At 40.7% G+C, this 11516-nt stretch overlaps 1 protein-coding gene across 1 annotated transcript in view; it reads right to left on the reverse strand.

Annotated features, from left to right (window-relative positions):
• RYR3 (ryanodine receptor 3) overlaps nucleotides 1-11516 on the reverse strand; it is a 537566-nt gene that overhangs the window by 351692 nt on the left and 174358 nt on the right. The window contains exons 9-10 of the mRNA XM_019551798.1: nucleotides 10085-10159; nucleotides 9602-9758 (exon numbers count right to left, since the gene is read on the reverse strand). Of these exons, the coding sequence (XP_019407343.1) occupies nucleotides 9602-9758; nucleotides 10085-10159 (232 nt within the window). The remainder of the gene's footprint in view (nucleotides 1-9601; nucleotides 9759-10084; nucleotides 10160-11516) is intronic.

Raw genomic sequence — 11516 nt, forward strand, 5'->3', positions numbered from 1 at the left:
TATATATATGATCCAGTGCCATGGATATTGAGATCTCTAGCTGGGGGCACTTGAGGCTGCTCCCTGGGTCAACTCCACATCCAGTCTATGCTCTCCCCTGTCTAGGAAGAGGCAGGTTGTCAAGTAGCAGTTAGCAGCTGCTGAAAACTTCTCCTGGTTCCTGCTGCAGGAGAATAGCTCCCATACCTTCTTTCCATACCTTGGGACTGACTTGGAGCAGTAAGCTCCACACCTAAGAAATGTCAAAAGCCATTCAAGTTAAATTAGGAGGAGGGAAATCTTCCTTGCAGGTATCCGATCTAGCTTCTTAAGGAAAAGCCAGTTCTCTTCCACACACAATCTTTTGAACAGCTCTTTCTTTTTGTGCTGGGAGAAAGGAACGCATGGAATGCCTGTAAATGGCCTCAGCTCCTGTTTACTATTACTACAGTGGAGTGGAAGATGTTTGTGCTGTTAAGAGTTCTGTGATAATGGTAATTTCAGATCCAAGAGAATCAGAATGTCTTCTTTATCAAGTTGCTTTCTACTAATAGGCAACAGGAATATCACCTCTCACTAGCCACATAATTCCTTTGACAAACTAGCTGCTTCAAAACACTAATTCTACCTAACATCTAACTTGTTGTATATCTTTGGAGATATTACTAAGATAGATTTACTTTTTTCTTGCTCAAAAAAAGCAGACCCCAGCATTTAAGGATAGAGAATAAGTAGAAAACAGGCCTTCATGCTGAATTAAAAACCTAGCAGTAGGGCTGTGCGAACATTCGCCACCACTTCTGTTTCGACACTGTTTCGACCTGTTTTGAGGTCAAAACAGCAAAATTGAAATGAAACAGATATGGTCAAAACAGCCTGGAAACAAAATGAGGCAAGTTGAAACATTTTGCCATTTCAACGCTGTTTCGATATTTCGCCCTTAGGCTATAATGGGAAAGATTGAAACAGCTGATAACTTTGTCATTTCTGGCCAGATTTGGATAAAACTTGCAGACCTGGTATCCTGTTCTGAGGGGATAAAGCATGCCAGGTTTCAAGACATAGGTGCAGAGGGTTCAGAGAAACTGCACCCCAAAATCTTGAGAGTCAAACTTGTGTCACGTGTATGTGTTAAGCCATGGCAGGATCAAAACTACAGGAATGCTTGCCTCTTCTGTGGCCACAAAGCCTGCCATGTTTCAAGGAGATAGGTGCAGGGAGTTCAGGGAAACTGTACCCCAAAATCCTGAAAGCAAAACTCATGTAAGTGTTAAGCCACAGCAGGGTCAAAATTGCAGGCATCCTAACCCCTGCTGAGGACACAAAACCTACCAGCTGTCAAGGAGTTAGGTTCAGGGGTTCTGGGGCTCTGCACCTCTGACTGCTGACAGGCAAAACTCATGTCATGGGTGCTTGTGCAACCGTGTCTGTCTTGGGGGACGGGGGTGGGGAAACTACTGCAAGTCCGGCTGCTAAGCCCTGCTGTGGCCACTAAGCCTTCCAGCTGTCAAGGAGGTAGGTGCAGGGGGGTTCAGGGACCCTGCACCCCTAGCTGTTGACAGGCAAAACTCATGACATGGGTGCTTGTGCAACTGCTGTCTCATCAGGCAGCAGGACTGAAGATCCCCCAACACTTGCAACCACATACCTGGGGGTAATAATTGATCACAGTATGAACTTGAGCTGGCAGTGGGATGCTGTAGCCAGCAAGGCCACCAATACACTGGCATTCGTCAATTGATACATCTCCATATAAACCATTGCAAAGTGATTCTCCTGCTCTACTCTGCTCTTCTCAGCACTGGTGAGACTGCAGCTGGAGTACTGCATCCAGTTCTGGGCTCTGCACCTTAACAAGGATGTAGTAAAGCTTGAGAGAGTCCAGAGAAGGGCTAACCATATGATCAGAGATGTGCATGGCAAGCCATACAAGGAAAGGCCGAGGGACCTGGGACTCTTCAGCCTGAAGAAGAGAAGGCTGAGAGGGGACTTGGGTATCAGCTTACTGCTACATCAGAAGCATACATCTGGGGCTCAGATAACAACTGTTCACCAGGGTACCCTTGGGGGAAAACTAGGAGTAATGATCACAGTCTAGACACTCTAATTGTGAAGCAGTTTTTCCTAAAGTTGAGCCTGAAACAAGTCTGAAATGATCTTCCAGGAGTTTGTGAACTGAACCCCAAATTCTTGAAAGCAAAACTCATGTTGTGTGTGTAAGGCACAGAGGGCTGAAAACTGCAGGGGTGGTAGCCCCTGCTGAGGCCACAAAGCCTGCCAGCTGCCAAGGAGATAGGTGCAGAGGGAGTCTGGCTTCTGGGGCCCTGCACCTCTGGCTGCTGACAGGCAAAATTCATGACATGGATGACACTGTGTGTGTTAAGCTGCAGTGGGGTGAAAGCTGAAGGCCTGCTAGCCCCTGCTGCAGCCACGAAGCCTGCCAGCTGTCGAGGAGATCAGTGCAGAAGAATTCTGGAGCCCTGCACCCCTAGCTGCTGACAGCCAAAACTCATGACATGGGTGCAACTGACTGTGTCTGTCTTGAGGCTGGGGTTGTCTGTATTGATTATTTCCTCTCCTTAGTCTGTGGTTTTGTAGATGTTAATCCATGCTCATGAACTTGTTAAGTAGTAGCTAGGTACTGTGTATTGAGCTGGTCCCTGAGTGAATCATAATTCACTGGTAACTGGTAACACAGTCGCTTAGCAGCTAGGCCTGCAGTAGTGTTTCCCCCCTGCCCCCCCACCAGTGCCCCAAGGCAGACACAGTTACACAAGCACCGATGTCACGAGTTTTACTTGTCCTGCACCTATCTCCTTGAAAATTGGCAAGCATTGTGGCCTCAGCAGGGGATACCATTCCTGCAGTTTTGACCCTGATGTGGCTTAACACATACACATGACACAAGTTTGGCCCTCAAGATGTTGGGGTGCACTTTCTCCAAACCCCCTACACCTATCTTCTTGAAACACTTCTTCTGGCACACTTTATTCCCTCCAAAGGGACAACCATTTCTGCAAGTTTTATCCAAATTTGGCCTGAAATGACAAAGTCATAGCCTGTTTTGACCTTCCCCATTATATCCTATGGGCAAAATGTCAAAACAGAGTCAAAATGGCAAAACGTTTTGATGGAATGAAACGGAACAGCCGCTTTGATTCAAAACAGAAGTCAAAATGAAACACTGTTCTGTCAAAATGTTGAAACACTGGTTGAAATGGAACACTTCTGTTTTGCACAGCCCTACCTAGCAGCTGAGTAACCCAGCCAAATCAATTTGCAAAGGGCTCCAAGTCTATTTGAACTGACAGTGACAGTAATATATTATACAATGAGAGGAATGCTTCTTCTAGAACAGGAGTGGGCAATTATTTAGGCTAGAGGACCACTTAAACTAGGCCAGGCCATACAGTGTGCAGATGCCTCTGCCCCACATCCATTCTCCACATCCATGGTAGGAGCAGGGGTGCAGTGAGTGGACAGGTAGGACAGCTATTTGACATGCTGCATCATACCCCATCCCATGTGGGCCTGGCAGCTGCAGGGGGAGGGGATGCAGAGGGAGGAGGTGGAGGAGTCTGCACTGCTCTGACCAGCCTAGCCCCAGCTGTGGCAGAGCAGAGAGGCACAGAGTGCTCCTCAGGCTCCCAGCAGTGGTTGGTGGACCAGATAGGATCAATTGTCAAGGCATATAGTCTGTGGGCCATATTTTGCCCACCCCTGTACTAAAATATACCAGTGGACTCAGTAATGTCTCCTTCAGGGGAAGGTGTAGCTCTGACTCCTAACTCATATAATACAATTTGCATAATTTATTGCAATATGGTACATATATTTCATGATTAGTTAGTCTAGGCTGAGATATAGACATACTTTTTATGTTACTATTATGCAGCATAGGCTCCCCCCCGCAATCTAGGACTAGTAAATCAGGTAGAGAGACCTCCTGTATTTGTCCCGTATCCTGGACCAAAGTTTCCCTTTCTGTTTACTACAGCTAAATTCTGTTTCTTTCCTATTATGACAAATAACACACATATAGCTAGGGAAGTGCTTTGACTCCTACACATGATTAGTTTGAGTCCCTGAATAGAATATCATACATAATATTTTTATCCTATCTACTTTAAATCAAGATATTCAGATATAAGTAGCTACTCAATACAAAGAACATTTACTCTTGTTTACCATCACTATTCTTATCTTCATTCATTTGAATGGAATATATCTGTCACTTTTCAATGTTTATTTAAGCCTAAACAGACAGCATTGTAATGCCAAGACTAAATGGAATGAAATTACAAACTACTCCTTTGGGATACAATTACAACGTCAAAGACCCTGGGGAAATTATGTTATGTCACATTTATGTAGATTGCACCATGATGTCCAAATAAGATGAAACTATTTCAATGAATATTTATAGTGAGGACATTTTGACATCAAAAACATTTATAAAGATTACTATGCAATGTCACAAATGAAATGAAATTATTTTGTTGTCAGTTATTAATGCTAGTGGATTAATTGCTTAATGTTTGCAGAGCACTTTGAAACTTTGATCATATAAAGTACTTAATCTTTCCTTAGTATTAAGTCTTTGAAGTTCACGTCAAGTTGAAATAAAGTTACTTCACTCAAAGTTTAAATGGAGCATATTATGCTCTTGAAATTAAGCTGTGTCAACAACGCATTACCAGTTAAATTTTTTTTTTTAAATCAACTTTTGCTGAACCAGTCTTAATTTTCCTCTAGTAATGCTATTAGGTATGCAACAAAAAGTTTTAAACCTGAGAAATAAAAATACAGCTTGAATTTTGGGTCAGCTCTCATTTAATACTTGCAGCACAAGCTACCAATTTATCTGTTTATCTCCTTGTAGTTTATCCACTTTTCCAAGGATTCCTTCCAGTCAGGTCATTTGATAATGCCAAACAAGGGAGGAGAGGTAAAGACCAGCTGAAATGGGTAGATAGGTCAGTATTCCTGGGAAAACCCTATATCTCTTTACACAAACCTTGTCACTAGAATACCTGTACTTCCCCCCTGCAAAATCTTCTCTGACTACAAACCATGATCAAGTTGCCTCCCCTTCAGTTAGCATGAGGAAAGCAAGTCATACCAAATGGTCTGGGCAGTGGCTAACTAAAAATCAACGGTCAACAGAAATAAAAGAGTAGGAAAATAAGGATGGCAGAATGAAGATGAGAGAACTGCTTGGGACATGGGGAAAGGAAGGGAACGTTCTGGCAGCAATCTGTGGAAGGCACTTTGGGAAAGCAGAGGGTTCTCATTCTGCAGAGGGAAGGCAGGAGCAAGAGAAAATGTAGCACAGAGGAAAAAGAGGTAGTCATAGGTAGTTATCCATATTAGTCTGAAGTCAGGCAGAAGGCAGGGTAGATTTATAGGCAAACTGAAGCTTATATAGCATAAGCTTTTCTGAGCCCAAGCTCACTTCATCAGACGCTGTGAAGGTACATGCACAAAGCCATAGGTGACTGGTAGGGGGTGCACATGCCCTCCTGATGGGGTTGGTATCCCCACCGACGGTCGACGCTGATGCTGTCAGTAGGGCTGGTGCCCTCCCAGATTTGAGAGGCACCAGTCACTTATGCACAGAGCATTATGAAGAAAATAATTTGAAGATAAAAGACAAGAAGGGAGGGAGAGCAGGGAGAGTGGTTGGGTGGATTGCAGTGCTGGAAGGCAAACAAGCAAGCAATAAACCCATAGGAACAAAAGGGTCACAAAAGGTTATCCAGGTAATGGGAGAAGAACCCCGAAGTCTTCTGTTGGTGAGGAAAGCAAAGGAAGGATAACTGCAGATACAACAGCTTGTGTTTAGTCCTTCTATTAAAAAAAGGAGTGAGGAAAAAAAGTTTAATTAGAGCTTTCAAGATTAAGTGCCCCTAAAAGTGATTAGATGGACTGACTGATGGGCTTTATTTTAAATGGAGCCTGACATGGTCCAAGATCTCCCTGTGTTAAAAGGATTTGCCATACAGTAAAAATCTTGATTAAACAGCAAGTAAAAGTGTGGCACATAGGATTATAAACAGCTTGATCAAGGCAATTCATTGACATTTTGGTGTACTTTGCCAGTGACCATTTATTGCTGAGTATTTCCATTTCTATAGCTCAAATATACCATAATTCAGAAAAAATACTAGGCTTGGAATCCATTTTCTAATTTCTCTCCCATTCTCTCCAAAAAAGGAAATACTTCCTTTCATTTTAATTCTCCGTATGAACTGCGTTATTTACACTGTGGCAGCAAACATGTATTTACTACTGAATACTTGAACATTTTGCAACTGTCATATAAAAAAGATTCTAAGATATCTATCCACTGAATTTTATTCCAAAGTCTAATTAAGTTTACAGTAACTGTTAAAACTATTATGTCATCCTGTCTTCCATTTAAAGTCCCAAAGATAGTGATAGCCTGGCAGTAATGTAGAAATGATGCAAAATCCTAGTGCATGAGTCATCTGTGACTTGTAAATTCATTAGAATGTTATTTACTTTGAATGTGATTGTAATTTTTTTATAGCCACTCGTCTACACTTAAGAAAATCAAAGTTTAAGTATAAAATATGAATTTTGAACTATGAAAAGTTTTATAATACAGATATTTTCAAATCATTCTGGTTCCTTTCTCTGATTGTTCTCACAGAGGCTAATAATCAGCATCTGAGTCCAAGTACAGCAGTGGAATGGGAACATCCCATTTCAAAACAGGATTCCATTTGCTGCATGGGGGACGTGCTGCCTCCTGTCATAAATTTTAAAAGGATCTTTGCCTTAAAACAGAAATCCTGACACTTTAAAATTTTGGTGGCTAGAAGTAGCCTTGTAAATCTCCATTAAGCACCTAAATACTTAATATTTATTAAGTCATAATATTTAGAAGTGAATACTCTAGTTCTCACTGACTTCTGAGAGAGACATGGGTAATCAACACTTCCAAAGAATCATATCAAAAGGAAGGTTAGAGGAACTCCTACCTTCATTCATTCTTATGGCTCATTCTCCTTTATTTCTTATCTATTTTAGAGATTTTAAGGAAGAATTTACATTTTTAAAAATTATTCCTACTATCTGAATTGTTTGGGAAAAGCAACTGAACAAACAGAAATGAAGTACGCTGAGTATACGTAAGCAGATTTGCAAAGCAAGAGCAGCAGAAAAAGTGTGGAAATGATAAACAGTCTTGAATAACAGTCAGAAGAATGTTATTCTGAGCAGAGTAACCCAAATGATAACACTGCTGGAAAACAAGACTGAAGCAAGAGTTAAGAGGGCATGTTGATTCAACAGCAAAACCAGAAAGAAGATATGATTATGATCTGTAAAATGCATTAAAGGGTTATTGTAAGGATTGAAGGCATGAGTTACTATTGCCATTCAATGAATATAGAGTATGAATTACGGATATTCAATCCCGATCTTTCACAGGGTTAGGTTCTAAACCCCTCCTTCTCAAATCCCCCTTGCAAAGATCTGGGTTTTTGAAGTGAATAGAGATTTATAAAACTGCAACAAACAGCTGTATGGGACAGGTCCAGCTGTTTGCTATGGCTTTTATTTTCAAAGGGTCATGTTTCTCTGATCAGCTGTATGGGATCACAGATGAATTCCAGCTGATTGAAGGAGAGACGGTGTTTGAACTAAAAGCCAGAGCAAACAGCTGAGGCTGCACACAGACATCCAGGGAGGTTAGGGGGAGGTTAGATTATGTTAAAAATAGCCACCCAATCTAATTTAGTTGCCCTAACTTGCTCACACTAGTTAGGTGGATCTAAGTATGAAATACACAGAAGCTCAGGACAGTTAGATCAGGCTAAAAATGAGTGCCCCAACCTAAGTTAAGTGTACCTCTGAGGTAGTCTAACTTAGGTCCAATCTAGCTGAATTTATGTACAGTTCCCAGTGTAGTCTCAGCTGCTGACCCCAGCCATGGGGCTGCACTTTTCCTACCCCATCCTTGACACCAGGTTATTTTTAGTGCCCCAGCCCCTCCCTTTGATCCTCCAGATGGACATCCAGCTCCCCCAAGCCTGCCAACCCTCCATCCTACAAGTTCCTCCAGTGTGGGGGAGGGGGACAGGAGGTATGGGGAGCAGGTTCACCAAGGGGCGCTTGTCTGTCTGGGGATGGGGAGTTTGGGGTGTGTAAATTGCCCCTGGTCCCATAGGTGGGGGGAGAGTTCCCCATCCCTCCCAACTTTTCCCATGGACCCTGTGAGCCCCCTAATCTTGCCAAATCTTCCTAGACTCCACCAAAACCCCTGTGGACCATGCCTCCTCCCCAGTCCCCTAATCTCTCCTACAGATGCCCCCTTGCTACCCCTGTGGACTCCACCTGTCCCACACATCCCATTGTGAACCCTCTGGCCCTCCCTGAGCCTGCTTGCCCTCCTGATCCCTCCAACCCTTTCCACTAGTCCCCTCATCCCAAATTACTTTAGATTGGGTGGCTATTTTTAACACAACTGAACCTCTCCAACCTCCCTGAATGTCCATACAACGCCTCAGTGACTCATTTTTAATTTAGGAGCTCACTGCAAATTAAGCAGGATGCAAACTACCCAAATAAGAAAGATCCAAGTTCTACTACAACAGATAAGCTCGTACAGCATTTTCTCGAGCTTTCCTATGTTTACAATAGGAAATGTCTTGACTGTGGAGGCTGAGAGTATTTACTTATTTGAAAAGGCTATCAAGATTGTAAAGGGTCATCAGTACTAGTATTAAAGAACAGAATTGGGAAAGGTTGAGGTTAAAGGTTAGAGGAAACTTCAAGAACAATTAGACAATGAAGCAAGATGCCAAATATGTTGCAAAATTGCCAGCATTGGGAAAAAAACACGTCTTTCTCAAGTCGCACGCAGGATTAATATTGCTTAGCCCCTTCATTCCACAAGGGTCTGGAAAATTACTTAGTTACATATTCAGCATTCAGGGGATAGTTAACTCCCCACTAACCTAATTTCTGGTCTGTCTCCACTAGTCAGAAGTATGTTCTTAGGACTTTATATGCAGCTACACTAATAAAAATGAACATATTTAAAATGTTCAAACGTAGTGTTTACCATACAACTACAGTGACAGAAGTCTTTTCATAAGGATGGGTTAGGTCTGAGGTTCTCAAACCATGATTTTAAAAGTTCTGAAAACCCATTAACACAGAATTTTTTGTGATCACCTCTCCAATCACTCATGATTTTGTGGCATTCGCAGTTTTATAGGACCCCTTAACCACATAATATCCCCATGACATCTACAGCAACTTGAGAAGTAATATCAGGAATGTATTTCTTTATTTGTGACTTGTTTTACTAAATGTTTTACCTTCTAGGAAAACAAATTTAACTGCATACATTTTAGATATTATTATGCATTTATTTTTGGCTAGTAATTTTCTCCAGAATATTGTAATTTAAAAAATTGTTTTAGCATTTTTTATTTTCACGCTCCATCTTGCATTTCAGATCATTCATAATCGCTTCCTTTTCTGATGATTTTTCTAAAACGGTGAAACTAATTAAAATGCAGCAGTTAAGCACCTCATCTTTGTTAAAAAAAAAAAGAAAGAAAAATTTGATTTAATTATGGCTTACCTTTGATGCTCTAAAACAAAAGGCAGTGGATGTTGTATCTGATTTTTCTCTCTCTAACAATATCAGACCCTCTTCTTCACTCAGAGCCAAGTACTCTCCTGTTGTTATGTGCCGAAGGCGGAAAGGCTGACCCCATCTGATGTTACTTCCACTCCAGCTAAGAAAATGAGACAGGAAAGGTTAATGTACACCTGAAATACAGTCAACATATTTCTGTATTGACTTTTGAGACTTACTGAATATTCTGAAAAATGCTACTTTAAAAAACAGTTCTGCCTGATGTCATCATATTTTCAGCAATTTTCCCTTAGTCTATGTATTATTACAGATGTTTTATTATTATTATTATTATTATTAATGTAAAGAATAAAATAAGTTACACCTATTTAGTCAAGGTGAACCCAAAAACTAGTAGAAGGTCCAATAAAACTTCCAGTAATGTAAGAAGGCTACCACAAAACACTGCATATGAAATTACAGTACCTTATTCGAAGGGGTTCCACTCTCCATAAGGACCTTGCACGGACTCCAGCTCCTCCTGTTTCATAGAGTACCTTCCTGCTGACAAATTGAAAAGGTCATCTTTTGTACTTATTTTAAAATTGACACAGTGACAGATTTTAAAACTTCATTGTGCACTGTTATGGAGACCATTTTTCCCTCCATAAAAATGGGAGGTGAATAGAGGCAGGATTCCTACTCATCATCACTATTTGATATACAAACTGGAGGGGCACTGATATGGATTGAAAAGTTAAAACTGTCTCCTGGCCACCTGATATTATTGGTGGGCGTTAAATTTGCAATAACTTAGAATCTGCTGAGCGTTCATCAGTTACTCTCTCTTAGGAACTGATTGTTGGGCTTCAAAAAATGCAAGCAAAATATTTTGCATCACTTTCTTGTTCACAAAAATCTTTAATTCAAAATGTTTCTCAAACAATAGTATGAATTAGCAAAGCTCTAAATACATACCAGCACAACACTAACATAATTATATACATATGCACACATTCAGAAACCATTATTTCCAGCAAACTGAGAAATCAAAATGCCAATTGCAAGGCTTGGAATTCATTGGTGGACAAATATCTGAATTTCAAAAACACTACTCATATCTGCAAGTATTCACAAGCAAATGAAAATATTGTAATGTATTGCAATAATTGCAATTATAACCATGTGAGTAATACATAGTATATTTCATTGATACAATGACTCTGTTGCCTTGATTTTATTAATAGGAGACACCACCTAAAATAGAAATAAAAAAGCTGAATAAATAATGCTTATGAGACCAGAAAGACATAATATATTACTTCAAGAAATTTAGAAATAAAACAAACAAAACAACAACAAAAACCAGAGAATCATATTTACTTAGGTACCAGCCAAATAAGTAATGTCCAATTTCTAAATATTGTAACATTAGCATACCCTTTTAAACCTAGTCCCACATTTCTAAACAGATTTGTTCAAAAGGTGTTTCTCTTAAAATATATGATTTACTAAAGAATAGGAATACAGTCATGGAAGCCCATGACATGTAGCTCATGAATTCCACTCCACATTCAGTTTTGTTTGCAAAACCATGAAAGATGGGGAAGTTCAAATACACAGCTTCAACTTCTGTTTAGCACTGATGCTGTCTCAGTCTTGCTTTAGGGAGGGCATAATGGCCACACTCCAGTTTTCAGTAGCATTATTTTGGAGAAAAGGAGCAACTATTCTGTGAGTATATCATTATTTCATAGTTTCATAGTTTCATAGTTTGTAGGGTCGGAAAGGACCTGAGCAGATCATCTAGTGCGACCCCCTGCCATGGCAGGAAAGTATATTGGGGTCAAATGACCCCAGCAAGATGTTCATCCAACCTCCTCTTAAAGACCCCCAGGGTAGAAGCCTGCACCACTTC

This window comes from Crocodylus porosus, unplaced genomic scaffold (assembly GCF_001723895.1).
Source record: "Crocodylus porosus isolate Cpor-Errol unplaced genomic scaffold, CroPor_comp1, whole genome shotgun sequence".
NCBI lineage: Eukaryota > Metazoa > Chordata > Crocodylia > Crocodylidae > Crocodylus > Crocodylus porosus.